The 19,032-nt window shown below is 50.0% G+C and overlaps 7 protein-coding genes across 7 annotated transcripts; 3 read left to right on the top strand and 4 right to left on the bottom strand.

The window, feature by feature from the left end:
• Positions 1–307: 307 nt before the first annotated feature.
• N7462_008935 (MFS transporter) lies at positions 308–2,278 on the top strand (the record flags this gene model as incomplete). The annotated part of the gene is made up of 7 exons (XM_057080649.1): positions 308–459; positions 722–917; positions 993–1,235; positions 1,309–1,708; positions 1,766–1,843; positions 1,904–1,958; positions 2,014–2,278. The coding sequence occupies 7 exons, from the start codon at positions 308–310 to the stop codon at positions 2,276–2,278; spliced, it is 1,389 nt and encodes a 462-aa protein (XP_056930977.1).
• A 713-nt stretch (positions 2,279–2,991) lies between these two features.
• On the bottom strand, positions 2,992–5,199 carry N7462_008934 (glutaminase family protein; the record flags this gene model as incomplete). Its single annotated transcript, XM_057080648.1, has 2 exons — positions 2,992–4,916; positions 5,064–5,199. 2 exons carry the CDS (start codon positions 5,197–5,199, stop codon positions 2,992–2,994), a joined length of 2,061 nt encoding a protein of 686 aa, XP_056930976.1.
• A 2,871-nt stretch (positions 5,200–8,070) lies between these two features.
• On the bottom strand, positions 8,071–8,927 carry N7462_008933 (uncharacterized protein; the record flags this gene model as incomplete). Its single annotated transcript, XM_057080647.1, has 2 exons — positions 8,071–8,785; positions 8,854–8,927. 2 exons carry the CDS (start codon positions 8,925–8,927, stop codon positions 8,071–8,073), a joined length of 789 nt encoding a protein of 262 aa, XP_056930975.1.
• Positions 8,928–9,655: 728 nt separating this feature from the next.
• Positions 9,656–11,040, top strand: N7462_008932 (velvet factor family protein; the record flags this gene model as incomplete). The annotated part of the gene is made up of 4 exons (XM_057080646.1): positions 9,656–9,883; positions 9,987–10,066; positions 10,172–10,654; positions 10,764–11,040. The coding sequence occupies 4 exons, from the start codon at positions 9,656–9,658 to the stop codon at positions 11,038–11,040; spliced, it is 1,068 nt and encodes a 355-aa protein (XP_056930974.1).
• A 1,166-nt stretch (positions 11,041–12,206) lies between these two features.
• On the bottom strand, positions 12,207–13,542 carry N7462_008931 (uncharacterized protein; the record flags this gene model as incomplete). The annotated part of the gene is made up of 5 exons (XM_057080645.1): positions 12,207–12,612; positions 12,706–13,079; positions 13,151–13,218; positions 13,271–13,307; positions 13,381–13,542. The coding sequence occupies 5 exons, from the start codon at positions 13,540–13,542 to the stop codon at positions 12,207–12,209; spliced, it is 1,047 nt and encodes a 348-aa protein (XP_056930973.1).
• Positions 13,543–14,096: 554 nt separating this feature from the next.
• On the top strand, positions 14,097–14,918 carry N7462_008930 (alpha/beta hydrolase; the record flags this gene model as incomplete). Its single annotated transcript, XM_057080644.1, has 2 exons — positions 14,097–14,504; positions 14,595–14,918. The coding sequence occupies 2 exons, from the start codon at positions 14,097–14,099 to the stop codon at positions 14,916–14,918; spliced, it is 732 nt and encodes a 243-aa protein (XP_056930972.1).
• Positions 14,919–16,174: 1,256 nt separating this feature from the next.
• On the bottom strand, positions 16,175–17,920 carry N7462_008929 (GMC family oxidoreductase; the record flags this gene model as incomplete). Its single annotated transcript, XM_057080643.1, has 1 exon — positions 16,175–17,920. The coding sequence occupies one exon, from the start codon at positions 17,918–17,920 to the stop codon at positions 16,175–16,177; it is 1,746 nt and encodes a 581-aa protein (XP_056930971.1).
• Positions 17,921–19,032: the final 1,112 nt, after the last annotated feature.

Below are 19,032 nucleotides of genomic sequence, written 5' to 3'. Positions count from 1 at the left end.
GCGCGGTGCAACTGGGTCGACTCCAGTTTACAAAGTCAAGCCCAGGCCTGTGGAGCGCTAGTGACAGATAGGATATTGTTGCGGGGAATGGGACAGATAGAGATTCCAAGACAGCGAAGAAGGTGAACTACAGAAAGCAAGATTGGCTTGATTTATGTCTTCCTATCTCCTCAACCCATTATTAACAACGCAGAGCCTATAAAGCTATCTATATTTTCGTTACGCCATCATCCACTTTCGAATGACAAAGGACTTGTAATTCAAATTTGCTTGGCTGTTAATGCCAGGATCTATAATCTCGTGCAACATGTCTGCCTCTAAAGAAGTTGACGAAGCAGTGATATCTTCGTCTGATCATGGGTATGGCAGCACTAAGTCTGTTGGATGGTTGAGCCGTTTCGGGGGCAGGAACATGGACCTCAACGAGGTCGGCAAGGAATACTTCCAGCAATCTCTCCAGTATGACCAGGCTCAACTTGAGAGAGACTCCCGGAAAGTGTGCAGAAAACTTGACTTCTATGTGTTACCGATGGTACCGGGTCCCTTCTTTCCCATTTGGAGCATAATCGGTCATGATTCCCTCAGGCTCATAAGCTAGTGACAGATGATGATGACATATATGTTGAGTTTTCTCGATAAACAGACGTAGGTCATTCTCTTCAATGCTTCGGTCATTGACAAAATAATATGGATCATCGATTAACATACAAATCGCCTCCAGCCTGAACTACTCGAACGCGTACGGTCTGCAAGAAGACACGCATATGACTGGCGACGACTACTCGTGGGTATCTTCGGCCTTGTACTTCGGCTGGCTTGTGGGAGCCTACCCTTGGCAGTTACTTTTGCAAAGATATCCGGTTGGAAGGTTAATAGGAATTATGCTATTTGTATGGGGCGCCGTTTGCATGCTCCAGGTGCGTGTTAGGTCTATGTTCCTCGGGTTTTCAAGAGACCTGTCGACTTGATAGTTGCTAAGAAAATGCACTCAGGCTGCCGTCTTCAATTTTTCAGGATTCTTCGCTATTAGGTTCTTCCTTGGTCTGCTGGAGGCCGTTGTCTCGCCAGCATTCATCATGTTGACATCCATGCTCTGGACGCGAGAGGAACAGAGTCTTCGAAGCTCATATTGGTTATCTGTTAACGGGATTTCGTCTATTGTTGGCGCTCTTCTGGCTTACGGAGCTGGCCACGCCACTGGACTGGCAGTGCCACAATGGAAGCTCATATACTTGGTAAGAATAGCGAAATCAATACCCTCACTCAATATGGCTATACTAATCAAGTCACTATTTCGCATGTCATTAGATTGTTGGCTCGATGACCATGGCATGGGGCTTTGTCATCTACCTTTACTTACCCGACGGCCCTCATAATGCCAAAATGCTAACAGAGTATGAACGCGTTGTTGCAGTTTGGCGTATTTCTCGCAATCAAACCGGCTTGAAGCATCCTAAGATAGTCCCAGCGCAGATCAAAGAAGCATTGTTGGATCCCAGACAATGGCTATTATATCTGATGGCTATATGCTATGGTATTCTTAATGGCGGTGTGGCAAACTTCCTTGCAGCCATTATCAAGGGCTTTGGCTATGATGCACTACGAACAAGCCTATTACAGACTCCCGTGGGCGCCTTCGAGCTAGTCATGGTAATTGCATTCGGCTATCTTTCGAAAGTACCAAACATGCTAGGCGCAACGATAGTCAGTAAGTTTTTCAAGTGCTTACTCCTTTAATGTGTCCGCTCGCTAAATTAAAATCTAGTATCTTGCATTCCAGGATTAGCTGGCCTGATTGGCATTATGAAAATCAGTATCGAAAAACATCGATTTGCACTAGTCGGTATGTGCTGGCTGCAAGGTATCCTCGGCGCTCCGGTTATTTTGAATTGGACTTTACCAGGCCTCAACGCGGCCGGACATACCAAGCGAAGCACCGTCCTTGGAATTTACTTTGTGTATTTCTTCCCGAAACTCGTACTCCTGTGAAAGTGAATCTAATGAAAATGATAGCCTGTATTGCGCGGGTAATATTGCAGGGCCACATCTCTTCATCCCCTTGGAATCCCCGAGGTATCCAACTGCGATCAAAGGCCTAGCCGGGTCCTACGCGGGAGCAATGGGCCTTCAAATAATCTACACCGGGTACTGCTACCTTGAAAACCAAAGAAAACAAAACCAAGGTCTACTAGATGAAACAAACTCGACCGAGGAAGCATTGGAGGGCTTTGAGGACTTGACCGATAAGCAAAATAAGCATTTCAGATACCGCATCTAGTGAGAATATCTGACTTGTCAAGTCTAAAGAACTAATTGGGATCTGGATAACTGAGCTATTTTATGTTTCTATTTTTGTCGTTGAATGTCATCTAGCAGTATAAGTAAGAATAGTCAAAACTGCATTTGCCACAGCTCTATCAACTATGCGCATCTGTATCATCTTGGACCAATTGTAGGATCATATCGCGATTGAAATACCTCATCCATGGAGGACCCTTTGTCTCTTTGAGAACATCCATTATAACATTTACGATACGTGCATCTACCTGGAACAATGGCTAGCCCAGAGTGCTAATAGCCGTTCTGCTGTAAATCATATATAAGAACCTTACTGGAAACTCTATAGCAGGAGGAACATTAGCGGATGGCAGTTCCGTAGTGTCACCGTAGAATATATCATCGAATCATTATAGATATTACTCGGCGTCTTGAAAGACCATAGAGATACTATCAGGGTTGTGTTTGAGGTCTTCGAACCCCAAGACATTTAGAGCTCCATCAGATGCAGCCCCGTTAAAAAAAATTAAATACTGAATTAGTCCAAAATGCTAGAGATCGGGCCTCCAAGTGGGTATCCAATCCATGCATGCATGTAAAAGATCAACAAATCCACGAAGGTCCAACTGCCTATCGCTGAGACCGCTCAACAAGGGGCAATACCTTTGATCATGCAAATCAAAATGCAAAGAGATCAACATGGAGAAAATACGATCAGGAAGACCAGGTATTGGCGCCCAAAAACGCCGCCAGCGCAAAGTGACTACCTAGAGTCGGTCGCGCACGGAACGAGTAGGCCTCGCCCGCGGAATAACCATCGCTCGCCTTGACCCAGTAGCGGTCACAGAATGGGGCGGTATTGAGCCCGTTCGAGATATAACTGTGGATGTCACTGATCAAAATATCGCGGGTATCACCGCTGACTGTGGCTGCTACGAAGGACTGCCAGTTAGTTTGGCCCCAGCCAATAGATCCATCTAGAGGTACACCTGCAGTGGAGCGCACAGTCGGGTAGAAGTCGGTTGTAGCATTGTAGGTGTCGTCGGGAAAGACGTTCAGACCAAACAATAGATCCGGGTAGTGGTTGTATACAAGGAACCACGGCTGGATGCCGTACTGGATCAGGAAGCGAGTGCCATCGGCATCGGTTCCTAGATGCTCTGTCCATATCTTGTCTGCGAATGCTTTGCCTGCAGTGGTGTAGTTGCTCTGACCAACCAGGGCGCCGTAAGTCGCCAGCCCGGTGGCTGCCTTGACGGCCAAATTTGTCTGGTTCGCGAGCTCACCCAGCGCGTCATTCAAGGATAGCTGGGCAGTGGGGTATAGACCATTCTGGTAGAGATAGTTGGCATATTGCTTTAGCTGGGCAGAGTACGTTGTTGCCAGGTCGGTATTTCCAGTGGCGACTTGGTATGCATAGGTGAGGATAATAACATTGCCGCTTTCTTCAATGGGCATCTCCTCACCGTCAGATGGGTGGCCCGTCGCATTCGGATAGTTGGCTCCAAGCTCATGCACTGCGTAAGCCTTGGTGTAGGCACTGCTGCCCATGTATTCAAACACTGGCGCAATCAGCAGTTTGATGATCTCAGGGCTGAGAATATAGAATATCGGAAAGGTCGCGAATATGACATCAACAGTATTGATGTTTCCATCGCTCGAAATTTCCTTGATAAATGCACGGGTCTCACTTGTATCTAAGGAATCGTTGGGGATGGTCACCTCGATACCGCCGTAGACCTGGCGCACAGAAAGAGCCAAGATATCCGAGTAGTTGGATCCGTAGCTGGAAGTCCCTGTATCCTGGATCAGGTCATCCAGTGTCGCTGATTCGGCGTTTGCATCGTCATAGTCGTCGAGAAAATGCACAACCGCATCGACGGTGTCGGAGTACGAGGCTCGGTAATAGCCGGTTTGAGCGTCACCCAGGAAGTTGATCGACTCCTCCCGCACGTGACCAATGGCAAAAGTTACCGCGGACTCGGCAGACGTGGTCCCCAGGTCATGCGCGAAGCCGACATTCCCGTTTGAAGTCCAACCGGCGTGGTTGCCGCTGAGTGTGCCATTGTTGACAAAGTATTCTCGAATGGTCAGGGACGGCCCGGAGGCATTGGAGAGCGAGCTGGAGTTCGACGGCCGGGTGGCGTAGACGGCGCTGCCCCACAGAGCTTGGCCGTTGCTGTTCTCGGAGTATGTTGCTGCATTAGCCGACTCGATCTTGAAGACACCCGTCGATCCACTGGTGGTATAGCTCCAGTTGGAGTCACTGGTCTGTCCGGTCCAGCTGGCATCGATATCGGAGTAGATCTGAACGGAGCTCGAGTCGCCGGCCGCCAGTGTCACTGTAAGGTAGGAGAAAGGCAGGGATTGTCGCAGGTAGTTCTTCGGCGAGACCGGGGAGAAGAAGTCTAGTGTGAATTCACGGGATCCGGCCGTGACGGTGAAGGTCGAATGGGTCGAGGTATAGCTCGCGCCAGTGACTGTGGCCGACTGCGTGCCACTAGGCGGGCTAGCCACGCCGAATAGATTGTACGCGACGCCATCCACGCGTGCAATCACGGACCAGATCAACTTGTTACCGGCCCAGAATTGCGCGTTGTTGGAGTGCAGTGACGCAACTGCACTGCCAGGGATCCACGCTGTCGATCATTGAAGGTTAGTCAACTACACACCGTGCGGGGATTATTCAACTAGGACAGCATTCGATAGGATCCATACAATGTCGCCGTGATCAATGGAAAAGGCCCATCGTCGGCGATCCGCAAAAAGAGTAGCAACGAACTCACCGGACAGATATGGACTTCGCACCGCCAGGGGATATGACGGAGGGTTCAGCGGAGAATACGTGATGGCATTGCTTGTCAACACACAGCATGAAGCCACCAGGAGCACGACTGTCCACATGCGCGAGACGGAGAACATGGTGCTGGAAACGGTCGAATCCCCAACCAGCTGCAGTGTGTCGAACAGGCCCAGGTATGCAGATCAGAGAAGGGGAGGGCCTTGTTTATGCGAATCAAGGGGTATATAATAAGCAACGCCCACGCGTCAAGCCGTCCAGACCAGAATGTTGTCCGCGGAATCGGTTGAGGGGGGAGTCCCAGAGCCTTCAAATAGCTCTCTCCCTCCCTCGTCTACGAGCAGATGTCTCTTTGCATGGTTGCAGTGGCTTCCTCGGTAGCCCTGTAGTTTCCGATCACAACATGACCGGTGCGCCTTGCGCGAGACAAGCCCTCATGCACATCAGCAGCACCATCGCGTCGAAAGGTCGCAAGAGTCAGTAGTGCCTAACTGGGGATGCGGTGGGGGGGGGGGGGGGGCAAGAGGGGCACAATGTCAGTTGATGGCGCGAGATGTGGAGTGGTTGGGTTTAGTCTTTGCCAGAATTAGCGCATTTATGCATATACCTTGTAACCCCCGCCATGTGCCGTCGCCTTAAGGACAACCTTTCAGCACGCCATCTGGCACGGTCATGATGCCGGTCAGTCTAGGTTTAGAGCTTTGTATTTGGCTTTGGCTAGCAAATCGATCTCGGCGATAGACGAGAGCCGATGGCCTCTGCAAATCGGATCGCGTCATCTGGGGTTCTATTGCGCGAGGCTCACAACGATGGAGTCGCCGATGGAGATCTTTTATATAACAGTTATCATGACTGTGCACCTACCACCCCCGAAATACCACCAAGCACCGCCCGGAATTATATACTATGGACTTTGTATGGCCTCAGGGAGTATGGGATGCTTACGCCTGTACTCCCCGCTTTCGACTCCCGCAATATCATCGTGGCAGCGGATCACGATGGATGCATAGAATCCTTGTTTGCCAAGGGACAGGGCACATTCGAGTCCCAGAGAAGAGTCGAACTAGGCCAGACCGGCCCAATGACCATATCAAATGCTACACCGCCAGAAGGACCGGTGTTTTCGGGAATTCCTCCGCTGAAACCAAGATATCAGAGAGATCGCCCCTCTCGTACTTGCATTTCCGCCCGGATTTCCGCCCGGAACGAGAAACGAGGCCATGTACCATTCTAATACCTGCTAATGGAGCAGGCCTGACTCGTTCTCCCGCTCGGCCTCTTCTTGCCCTTCCCCTCAAATACCACTTCATTTTACCCTCTCGGGCTTCTGCCTGCTGGTTAGCTATCATACATTGCTCCGGTTTCTAATTCCTGTCATAGTCGCCATGTGTCTTCTCATCATCACGCGCCTATTGGCATTGTGCGGGGTTATACTAAGCGTCTGACTTCCCTGTTCGCCGGATTATCTCTTCGGGAGGATGGAGGATCACCGCCAGTGCACGACCTGGCACTCTCAGGCATGCCCATCAGCAGTCGATGCTGGTAGGTTCAACCTGCTACTAGTGGTGTCCATGTCTGGTTGTCGTCTGACTCGCGATGCATCGCATCAGCCGGGGTGCGTCAACCGAGTGATCGCTTTGGTTTGGCTGCATACGCCGTCTTGGCCTCAGCTGTCAAATATAATGACATGCTCGCCGCACCCTCAAAGGATCCGATGGGAAATCTAGAGCGAGAGACTCGTGTTGACTCTCCCGCTGCGGGAGGACCAGGATTGCTTCATGCACCCTGCCCCGCCTTCAGGGGACGGCTCGGGATAGAGAACTGGCTGAGTGAGCTGAGGGGGGGGAGGGGGATGCGATCATTTCACCCCCAGCACCGGACCCCCTTTCATTCACAGGGAGTGGGGCCTACACCATATGAGAAAGAAAGACGATGTTCGCACTGCATTTTCAAAGGCTCATAAAAGGAAAATTTCCCCTTTCAGGCCAAAATGCCCCTTATTGGCGGCGCAGCTTGTGCATGGGGATCAGGGGTATGCGGATCGGCTGACGACCGCTGACGACGACTGGGCGCTCGACACTCGCTGTGCAGGACGAGTCCCGTCAGCTGTCAAGGTGCCATGAAAGCCGGGTTCTTTGCAGATGGATTACGATGGGTGTCCCCAGCAGCGCAGACATGCAAGGGGGGGACCGCGTTTCAGAGATGCGGGTGCTATCTATCCTATGCGCGAGTGATAGAGCGTTGGACCCTCGCCTTGAGAAACTTGGGAGTGCTATCTTGAAGCGTGTACGCTAATTCGGAACCGTGTACCTCCACGTGGGTATCGATTTAATGACTTCTCCGGGGCGCAGTGTCTGCTCCGCTCTGGACTTAGAGGCCAGTGTGACAGACACGCGAGATACAGTAGTGGAGGCCGTTTCATGGTCTATCCCAAGTCCGACTCCCGCCATGGGGGATCACTTAGTGACTCTCTCATCAATATACCCGCATGATATGCAGCGCGCAGAAGCGAAATTTGGATACTTATGTCGTAGATAAACATCGTTCTGAGTCTTATTCACGCAGCGAATAAAAAAGTAGTCTGATACGCCCTGGAGTTGGATGATGTCAGATCAGCGATGGGGATTGGAGGAAAACTTGTTTCTTCTTTCTTTCTTTTTTTCCTTTCGATGCGCTTGAAAAATGACTGATCAACTTTTCGTTTTCCCGAAGCCTCACGAATCCTTGGACGTTCATTACGTCTTCTGTCCTCTGTGTAGACCATGCAAGAAGGAATGGCTCATGTCAATTCAAAGAATTTCCATGTCTTTTCCGAGGTTTATCAGGAAGTGCTCCACAGAGGGCCTGGATATTCTAGTACCCCATCGTGTGTTATGCACGGAGCTATCGGTGGATATAGGTGGGTACCATTATCTTGCCCCTAGACAGAAGGCGTTTTCAAAACGTCCATGTCCCTATTGGGTAACCCGAATGGCATATTATTTCAGACTGGCTCATGCATCTTCCTGCATGCTTGTACCGGAGCATGGGGCATGGGGCATGGATGGACGGATGAACATTGGAGATCCACCTTCGCCCGGCTCTTGGTTGATCGTTGATCGTCGTACCAGACCCCCCCCCCCATCCCAGTCTAGGTGGTGATGCCGGGCGGGATGCATCTGGCAGCCCAACAGACGGATCAAGTCGCTCATCCAGAGGGAGCGCGGCCTGGGCTGTTGTAAGATGCATTCGCGAAGAGGCATTGTGCTTCCTCTGTTGATACCTCCCGGTCGGGCCGGGTCGCTAGTCTCCGCCCCCACCCCCCCGGGCCGCCATCCCCGGCTGTACCACTCGAGCAGGGTTGGGTCCTTCATGGGGCCCTCGCCCGGGCCCCAAAACATGGGCCGCCGGGATCTGGTACCGGGCCAGGGGGTCGGCCCTTCCTGCCCGGTGGTCTGGAAATGGAACAACGGCCACCATAGGGGCCGCTGCCCATCCAGCACTCCGGGCTCCACTGTACCTGCATGCTTAGTCTCGAACGGTTCGCGCCGGGAAGAGGGGGCAGGGAGTTCCAGTATCCATGCTGCTGGGCTCTGGTTTGTCTGGGGGCGCTGGAGCTGCGTGGATGTCCCGTCACAGTTCGAATCAGTCCCCTCCCGTCTTGAGGCCACCTTGGTCGTGAAATCGGGTTGGATCTCTGGTGGCCTCGTATTGTACTCTTCTCTCCCACTGAGTGGGATTTTAGAGCTGCACCGCTTCCGTTTTAGGCTTGACGTGCACGGCCTCTCCCAGGGTACGGCGGGGAGAACGGTGAAGAACGGCGAATAGCAGCAGCGTAGAAGAACAAATTCGTCTTTGAATCGTGAAGCATTGGGACAGCGCCAATGTCGGTCAGAAATGAAGAGGAATGAAGAGGCGTTCGACTTAGCTGCGAGCGCTTTCACCGACTCGAGGATCGCCAATTCTGCCGGCCCAAAACTAATGTGGCCGCGGCGACTCCGATGGTTCGGCCCCTACTGCTCATTTGATTCGGCGACTGCTGCCATTTTTTGCTCCCTCTCGACACAATCTTAATTTCCCGTTCGCATGACGGAGGCTGGAGCAGGCGGTAGGGGTCGGTAAGGGCGATCAAAGTCGTTTGTGTGCAAGGGCGACATGGATCGTTCCCAATTGCAGGATCGAGCGCTTCACCGAGGCGAGTCTCGAGTGCCCAGGATCGCACGACCGCACGAATCGCACGATCGCAACGATCGCGAACCCGAGCAATCACTTGCTGGTATCTGACGATCGAGACACTTGACACTTTCTTCATGACTGCTCGCGCATCGCCGCAGCCGGAGAGACCCACCGCACGGTGGAGCCCGGCTTCCGTAACCGGCCTAGCATGAGTGGCCGACGATGGCAGACGGTGGCAGACGAGGGTCCCGAGCCCAAGACGGACTAGTCGACTGGCGTTCGCTGGGTGAGTCGGTCATCGACGTGCTGCATCATTCGGCCACCGATTATATAATTCCGTTACCTCCCACTTCGTACCAAGTACCGCTTTGCAGTCTCCCACTTCCTTCCCCCTCCGTCCTCGGTTCTTCACCATCGCGAACCATGTACGCTGTCGAGCAGGAAAGGGCTCATCCGGTGCCGCCGCCGCCGCCGCCCCTCTCAATGGACCGCATTTCTGCTCCGTCCGCCGCGTATCCCACCCCAGGGACCGGCCCGCTACGCTCGTCCGACCACCTCGCGCCCATCGCCACGATCCACGAAGGCCGCATCTGGTCCCTCCAGGTCGTCCAGCAGCCCATCCGCGCTCGTATGTGTGGCTTCGGCGATAAAGTGCGTCTCCCTGTCCTTGACACCCTCCCTCTCCCCCTCCTCTTCCCCGCGCACAGCCCGTCCGCGCCTCTCGAACGCGAATTGACCACCCCCCGATTTGTAGGATCGAAGACCGATCACGCCGCCACCCTGTATTCGCCTGATTGTGCGAGATGCACAGACTGAGAAGGAGATTGATATCAAGTAGGTGGCCCGTCCTCCGTGGACATTCTCCCAACCCCCGTCGGCCCCGACTCAATCTACCCCCTCCTTCCTTCCGTGAGGCGCTAACCCACTTGCTTCGGGCAGTGAAATCGATACCTCCTTCTATGTGCTCACCGTCGACTTGTGGGACGCCGATGGCTCCCGAGAGGTCAACCTCGTCAAGCACTCCGCCACCTCCCCCTCCATTTCAACCGCCATGTCCTCCTCCTACCCGCCCCCGCCCCAGACGCCCACATATCCGTCCGCCGCCTACGGCCAAAGTCCTTATGGAGCTTCCGTGGGATATCCCCCCATGAACAACTATTACGGTGCCCAGCAGATGGCATACCAAAACCCATACGGCCAGCCTGTCGGCTACCCTCCACAATACGGTTATCCCCAAGGGGGTCAGATGCCCGCCGCCATGTCCCCTGCCCAGCCTGTCTCAGGTGGTCCGGGAGGCATGTTTACCCGCAATCTGATCGGAAGCCTTAGCGCCAGCGCTTTCCGACTGACGGACCCCGACAATAAGATCGGTGTGTGGTTTATCCTCCAGGACCTCAGCGTGCGCACAGAGGGGACTTTCCGGTACGTTGCCTTTGAGCTTTATTTTCTCTCCCCTCCGCCCCCCCCCCCACCCCCCTAACCTCCCCACCTGCCTGAAATTCTAGCCCTGACCATGTCTACCGACGAACAGCCTTAAAATGAGTTTTGTCAACGTGGGAACCCAGTCCACCGAAACTAGCAACGGAGCCCCGGTGATTAACCACGGTTCCGCACCCGTTCTCGCCTCTGTCTTCAGCGAGCCCTTCCAGGTTTTCTCCGCCAAGAAGTTCCCCGGCGTGATCGAAAGCACCCAGCTCAGCAAGTGCTTTGCCTTGCAAGGAATTAAAATCCCAATCCGCAAGGACGGTGTCAAGGGACCTCGTGGGCGCGGAGGCGATGGTGATGATGACGACGAGGGCGACTACTAGAAGAGAAAAGAAGAAACCTTATAAATTGAGAACCAGGAAAAGGAAAACGCGAAACAAAAAAAAAAAAAAAACACAACATACACCGGTGGTCGATTGTGGGGCGGGTTTGCCTTTGCTTCAACTCAAAACGAGCGTCCAATCTACATGGCGTTGATACACGTCTATCGCGCGAAGAAACGGAGTGAATGAATGGGATACGGTGTTGGTCTCTTTCCTTTTTTTTTTCTTTTATATTGCTTGGGCAGTCTGATCAAGCCCCCGGGGAACCAAAAAGGAGGCGTGTTGGCTTTATTACGGCGTTCTCGACGGGCCCTGCTTTCGTCTATTCTTTTGAAGGGTGGCTTTCTTATGCTTTTTCTTTATATTGCTACACGGACCGGTGCTAGAGGTGTCTGGTTTTTTTTTTTGCTCTCTTTCTTTGTTTTTTTAACTTTTCGTGTGTTTTGTTCTCATCTCTTGATGCTGTTGGCCTTTGGCCCTGTTCATACCTCGGTGGCGAAATAGCCGCTCGTATATACTTTATTCGGTGATCATAATCCTCTGTTCTGTTTGGTCCGCAGTACGATAGATCTACGAGCGTAGTCTGTAGACAAGGGAACAACTGCTTTTTTTCTGCTCACTATACACCCGTCTTAACGGAATAGGAAAATGTCCTGAGTTGAGTACATACCAGCTTTTCCTCCGTAATCTCCCCGTGCACGTACTATCCAGTGTATCCCATGATACGTGCAAGCACTGGAGAACCTCTTCTGAAGCGTGCGTTCAGTTCAAAGTAGAAACCATCTCTGGCCAGTTAGAGCGGAGTGACGCGATCCAGCATATGTCCTTGGGATGACCTAGCTCGTATTTTGGTGGTATAAAAGGGGTTCGCCATGAAGTGTTTCTCTCGGGCTGCGCGGGGCGAGGTGGGTGTTTTGTGTGAAGTGGTGGCGGCAAGTAGGTAGATAAGTTTTTACTGCTTACTCTGGAGCCCTCCTGTCTTCTTGGTACAGCAAAATTCGACATTGGCTTCCAATTCCATACAGTGCCCGTACAGTGGCTTGGATACCGAATCTACATGTACACCTGTACAAGATTGACGTAACTCATGTCATTCAAGCATACGGGACATATTTCGCATAATTAGCTTTGTTTGGTACGAGCAAACTTCATAAATAGCAGCACATTTAGGCTGAATCTTTATCGTGATCGGCGGTTATCATCGTCCACCCTTTGCCCTTCAGATGCAAACTTCCTCGAGTACCAGGACTCATTTCCGACAATGCATAACTTGCATTCATGGCGCGATGTGCATTATCTGTCTCGATTATGACATCGTCTTTAACGGTAATTGTTCGCGCGGTTTCATCCTCGCCTCGCGTGAGGTTGGATCTCGATAATGTCCGAACTTTAGAAACAAGCCCACTGGTGCAAATTCTGACAAGAGGAGTCGTTGTTGGTAGACAAGCCGAGATAATTCCAGCCGCAATTTCGACCACGCACCAAGTTTGTGCATCAGCGAGTGTCCAGGCGATGTCGGTAATTTCGAATTGGAAAATGAGGCTGAAGCGATAGATACTGGCAAATACGACACTATCCAAAAAGAGCAGTGTTAGTGGGGTTCGTAAATCGTTCTCTTCTCAACACAGATTAAAGGGAAAGAGGTGACGTTTCAGGAATACCTACAAGCTTCCAGTCAAGAACACACATATGACCGACAAGCGCTGCCACAAGCTTGCTTGTAGGCGCCAGATGAGCCTGACCGGTAAGGCCAGAATAAATATGTCCGTCACAAAATTTGGCGCACCGTTACCAATAAGCGCACCTTTGAGGTCGATGCAATGACCTGGAAGTGCCCGATTGAACGCTTTAGAAATCGGAGTGCACTGGAAAATTGCAAGGAGATCAATGGAAATGACCCAAGCAATGGTGATCGCTCCAAGGATATAACAGCCGACTTTGATATAGCGGACTGGAAATATCCGACGGTACATGAGGAGGACCGATATTTTTATGATGCCGGCCGTGGTGATATAAAGTGGCTCGAAAACATAGAGCAGCTTCACGAATATTGGATTAGCCTTTGCAAAGTATCACACTGAGAAAACAAAGAACGCAGTCTACATCATACCTTATAATACATAATTGCTCTGTTCTCGGGTATGGTGTCGGTGTGTTTACCCATACCATATTGGACACCTTTAAAGCTGTTAGCTCCAGAGCTTGTCAAGACATTTCAATTGAACCATACACGCAAGGTTGACACCTGCAACAACTAGAACCCCGACCTACAACAAAATCACTATGGGTTTCCTAAAGGTTTTTTTTTTCTCTTTCAATGTGGATGCCGAAAGAACGAACCAAGCCAGCAATCAGAGTCCAGTCATCGGCGCCCAAATCAATCTGCTTTACTCTCCGGGCGAGCAGTCGGAGAATCAAAAAGAAAATGGCCAGCGCAGCCAGCACAATTGTCGTGATACGCTGCCTTGGTTGAGTGCTCTGCTCAGCATCACTCGACGCCATTATGATTTCAAGATGGTGTCAGGAGCAGTTTTCAAGAACAGCAAGCATCGAAAAAGTCCCCACTGGAATAAATTGCAGTTCGGACAGGGGTGTTGCTATAACATAAAGACCAGGGTTGCTTGAAGGACTGGGCCCAGTAATTAATGTTTGAACGCGTCAGTATGTAGAATGCCTATAGGTTGGTTATGCATACTAAAAGCCGCCCCAGGGGGCCGGAACTCCTAGACTCATCCTCATTGATCCATTTGAGCCGTGGCAGGCGCAGATGGATTGGAGGGCCCACATAGGGTCCGGCTAGCCAGAGCCGAAGGAGACGGCGCGCAGTCATTGAGATTAGATGAAACTTTCAACCCAAGTCAATTTCCAACTGCCGATGACGGCTACCTGGCATTTCCCCCTGAAAGGATAACAGGCCCGGGAGGAAACGCTAACAAGCCGAAAAGTCCGCCCCTCAAATTTCTTGCCTTCTCTCTTTCACGAAATATTCTCTAACTTCATTCAACGTGAAATATCCTCTAACTTCATTCAAATATACGTCACCGGACTGTCAAAATATGAGTAAGCCAACACTCGTTTTCTCCCTTGGTGCATGGGTAATTCCGGCCGTCTATGATGCCACCCGCTCCCGCCTAGATGATCTCGGTTATCCTTCCGAGTGCCCGGCGCACCCTTCTATTGGCGCTGAGCCCCCTTCTAAGACATTGTCGGACGATGTCACATCTTTCCGTGATGTGTTGATAAAGCTCGCAGACGAGGGTCGTGATCTTGTTGTTGTGGGTCATTCTTACGGTGGCGTTGTGACTTCCTGCGCTGTCGATGGGTTGAGCAAACAAGATCGGGCAAAAGAGGGTAAATTAGGGGGAGTGATCAAGGTTATATACCTGGCTGCATTTGCCTTGGACAATGGTCAAAGCTTGTTGGGTATGCTAGGCGGACAGTTTTTGCCTTGGATGAAGGTTGAGGTGAGTCTATCCACTGCATTGTGTTCTCCGGACCCAAGAGAATGGAAGCATACAATATACGTTGTTGAACCACACCTAACTCATGAAAAGGGTGACTATGTCCTTGCCGACGGTGCTGGAGATATTGGCTGGCATGATATTCCCCTTGAAAACCAGGAAAAGTGGAACTCGCTGGCACAGCACACTTCCCGTGCAGTCTTTTCGGGAGAGGCAACATATGAACCTTGGCATGACATTCCCTGCGCCTATATAGTGTGCGAGGAAGATCGTGCCTTGCCTCCCCCGTTCCAAGAGCTTTTTGCGTCGAAGATGGGTGGCCCTAAGAATATTTATCGCCTCCCGAGCTCCCATTCGCCATTTTTGAGCATGCCGAATCGCCTAGCGGAGGTTTTGCAGCAGGCGGTGGAGGTGTAGGATGCATCAATTTTTGATTAAATCTCTTGATCAGTTTGGTATTATATTCCTCTCAAATAGCAAAGGGCAGGCATGCTCTTCGCCCTTCGCAGGTAATACTGCTGTAAAGAGGAGCATGGGATTTTTTGATAAAACTTTCCTTCTTTTGCATGCAGTAATACCTCAGTGTTGACGAAGTCCCAAGAGATGGTAAGGTGACTGGCAAGAAACGGTCTACGTTGAAGCAGAAAGAATCTTTTGCCTCACCTGCATCATACGCCAGATTCAGAAAATACCTTACCGATCAAATTAACGATTTATAATAACCCCCTCGACAGAAATCTAATTCTGTGCTAGAACAGCCACACGATCAACGGCTAAATGGCAGATTCAATGCCTGGATTCTGGGAAGTAGCGTTGTGCCATTTGACCCGGGACACAAACGTGCCTGCCTCTCAAATTCATCTCATAGAGCCCCGAAGAACTTTCGAAAATGGTCTCGTTATCGCAGGTGATCAAGTGAGTGGAGATGGCCATCGGACTGCATTAATGCCAAGTTTAAGGGACATCTGAATTGAGGACCTGCTTACCTTAGTACCTTTGGCACTAAGGTCAGCGAAGCCCGTGATGGGCGATATCGACAACGTCAAAACAGATTCGGCTCCCAGATGCTTTTTTATGCAATGTGGCTGCGGCCTAGAGATGGTAAACGCCAGCAACCTCAGCATCGAATGGATCGTCCAAGCACAATTGGCTGTATTCATGCTGAAAGCTGAAAAAGCCTGAGTAGGGAGAAAATCAACAACTTCTTCGGAAGAAGCCTTTTTGATTTAGAATTCTTATTCTCGATGTTACCTATTCTAATTTATTAGGCTCTTCAGTTTACTTATAAGCTCAATCTTAATCTCATTATATTTCTTATTTTCTTTCTCTCTCAATACGTTATTTAGTTTGATTTCAGAGGGAATGGAATATCTGCAGAACTCTGAGAGCAATCTTTCTCCTTCCTCATAGCGCTGATTTCTCGATGAAGCAAGCTTTTTGTTGAATATTCAAGAATGTGGAATGTTTCGTGGCTGCGATTTGCTTAAAATTATCACCCCATCTTTTTGAATAATCTTCCAGATCCAAATGGTACCTTAACGCAATTTGGCGTATCTTGACCTTGTTTTTTTTTTTTTTTTTTTTTTTTTTTTTTCAAAGCAATGATCACACATTGACCAACCTGACCTCCCTGAAATCTGAAATGAATGTAGAGTAGAAGTTGCAGCAGACGACTAATAAGCATAGATGTCTCTGTGATCCAGCTTGATCGCATCAGCACCTTTCTCGGCGCACATATAGACAGAGTTCTGAATTCGACAATCTGGAATGACGGGAATCACAGACGCATCTGCCAAACGTAGATTCTTGATACCATGGACCTTGAGTCCAGGATCCACAACACCCTGGTCAATGGTCTTCGAAAGTCGGGCAGTACCACAGGGGTGGAATGAAGTCTGCGACCGATCCAACACAGTTCTTTTCATCAACTCATCATCATCCAGCGGCATTTCCCATGGATATTCATCCAGTATAATATCTTGAAAGCCATCGCCGTGCTTCAAGACATCATAGCTGAACCTGATCCCTTCCCGAATAGCGATGATATCAAGGTCATTGTTGAAATAATTCAGGTTAATATTTGCTTGTTGCAGGGGATCTGCGCTGTTTAGCGTGACTTCGCCCGGATCGGAAATAGGGCGAACGAGATCAACCATCACGGTCATATAGCTGCCCTTTTTGGGGGTAGGATAGTGCCACTGGAAGGCACTGCCGAATAAGCAAACAAAATCAAGCTCAAAATGCGGCTGGCCCAGAGGAGAAAAAGGATCTTTGCCGTCATTCGAAGCCTTTGCTCTTTTGTACTCTGGCACTTTCTCCAGGTAGTCGTCAATTCTTGGGAACCCGACCATTTCAAGAAATCCGGATCCCATTGGCCCACTATGGTCCTTTTTGTACTTCGCAACTGCCTGATCATGCTGAGGACCCTTGCGAAGGACATGGCCATCCATTCCATAATCATCTTTCACTTTAAGAACGAATGGCACTCCAGGATGGTCCTGTAGATGCTGTCCAACGTGAGGAGAATCAACAATTGGGGAGATTCCATGCTTGCTCAACTCCTCTTTAGGGCCGATGCCGCTAAGCATTAGAAGCTTTGGGGTTTCAAATACTCCTTCCGAGACGATCACCTCGCGAGTAGCGTAGAAGCTTAGCTCATTTCCAGAGGGCATGATCACAGTCACACCCTTACAAGAGCGATCAGCTTTGTCGATAAGAAGACATTTAGAGTGAGCTTCCGCGAGAACGGTGATGTTAGGCTTGTTTTGAAGGGCCAAGAAACTCCCAGATCGCTGACCCTTGTAAATCGTATTAACACTGTGGGTTAAGCCCTTTAGTTCACCGTCGAAGACATTCTCTGTGATTGGATGGCCTGTCGACTTCCACGCTTTTGTGAGCAAGTCACGGAATGGCTGCATCTCCGGAATAAGCTCAGAGTGTGCTATTGGAATCGGGCCGCCGAGACCAATTTTGGTAAGCTCTTTTGGATATTTTCTTTCGTCGTCATGATACGTGGCACTCTTCCGAAGATAATGAACAAGATGATCCCACGTCCACTCCTTCCCTCCATATTCTTCCCACATATCAAATGTTGGCTTGCATCCAGGAACCCAGGTAAAGTAGTTTAATGAGGAGCTACCACCGAGAGCTTTACCACGTGTGTTGGGCTTTTCCACGCGCTCATAGTCATCACGCTTGATCATTGTTGTTTTATAAGACCAGTCATATTTGCTATTTCGAAGATTCATTGCTTCAGCGGGAGTTGTAATCTCATCAATGGCATGAGAATTTCCTACTCCAGCTTCGAGAACAAGAACGGTCACGGCCGGATTTTCTGCAAGCCGGCTTGCGACGATATTGCCAGCAGTACCTCCACCGACGACGACAAAGTCGAAGCGAGCACCGTCCTTTGGAGTCATATTTTATATAGAAAAGGTAGTCCTTCAATTTAATTATACTTAAAAGAAAAAGCGATCTTAAGAATGAAGGAAATGCTGATCATCCTCGGTCTTTTATAGATGAATCAGAATATTTCTAGTCAACCAACTTGTCTAGGTATAATCCCAATAGCTTTGTAGGTGATATCATAGACTTGACAAGAAATACAAACCCCGTTGTCGTAGTACTACTTGTCTCCTCCGCTAGGTTCCGCACGTCAGATTAGTTCAAACCCAATTTTCGCGATCGGGTTTGACGAAAGGCATGGCCAATCGGTGCTTCACTAATTCCAGGGTCACCAAGATATGAGATGTATGCCTAATGAATTTCAGTCAGGATTTTTACAGTAGCATGGCGTGTATTGATTGGATTATGAAAGGATCCAGATCGGTTTGGACCGTGCGCATTCGACTCGATTGAATGAAAGCCATGGTTCAAGGTCGGCATCGATTGGACTGTGGACGCGCTGGTTGTCACTTCCGCAAATACTTAATATAGCTTGACTATTGATCCAATGGGATCCAACCGCAAAGGCGACTTCTGTATCGGGCGCTGTATCGGCCCGAACCGCCAGGTAGGGAAACTTGCTTTGTCATACTATTTTGTACTGGATACTGGATATAGGAGGGGCGGAATGAAATGAGCTCACTGCGTCCATGAAAATAGCCTGTTTTTCGTCCTGCTCAAACTTTTCTTTGCCATGATGACCTCTTCATGTAGGAGACCTGGAATTATAGGAGAACTTGAGTAAGAGGCCATCTTGGATTCGAGATAGCAATGTCGATGTTCTGGTGAGATCGTACACATAGGCTAGCAATTCTTGGCGTTAGAGGGGAGAGGTTTGAAAAAAAGCAGAGCATTGTCGCTCTTTAAAATGGTTCTGAGACACTAGAACACAATCTTTTCATCCTAATAGCCTCTGGTATAACCTGGGTCTGAGTTTAACACGCCACCATACGAGGTAGTGGATACAGATCGGCGGATTTTCGTCACAGACCATATCTTCAGCTAACTCGGATAACTGAAGCAGACTGAGGGCTTCTTGTCGTGACTGGCCTACAATCCTGTTGCTATTCTCAACAAGGTAGGGGAG

This window comes from Penicillium macrosclerotiorum, assembly GCF_028827735.1.
Source record: "Penicillium macrosclerotiorum strain IBT 26536 chromosome Unknown utg000008l_segment0_segment0, whole genome shotgun sequence".
NCBI classification, from domain to species: Eukaryota; Fungi; Ascomycota; class Eurotiomycetes; order Eurotiales; family Aspergillaceae; genus Penicillium; species Penicillium macrosclerotiorum.
Note: the sequence above shows the minus strand (reverse complement) of the source record. Positions and strands in the feature narration are given on the sequence as shown.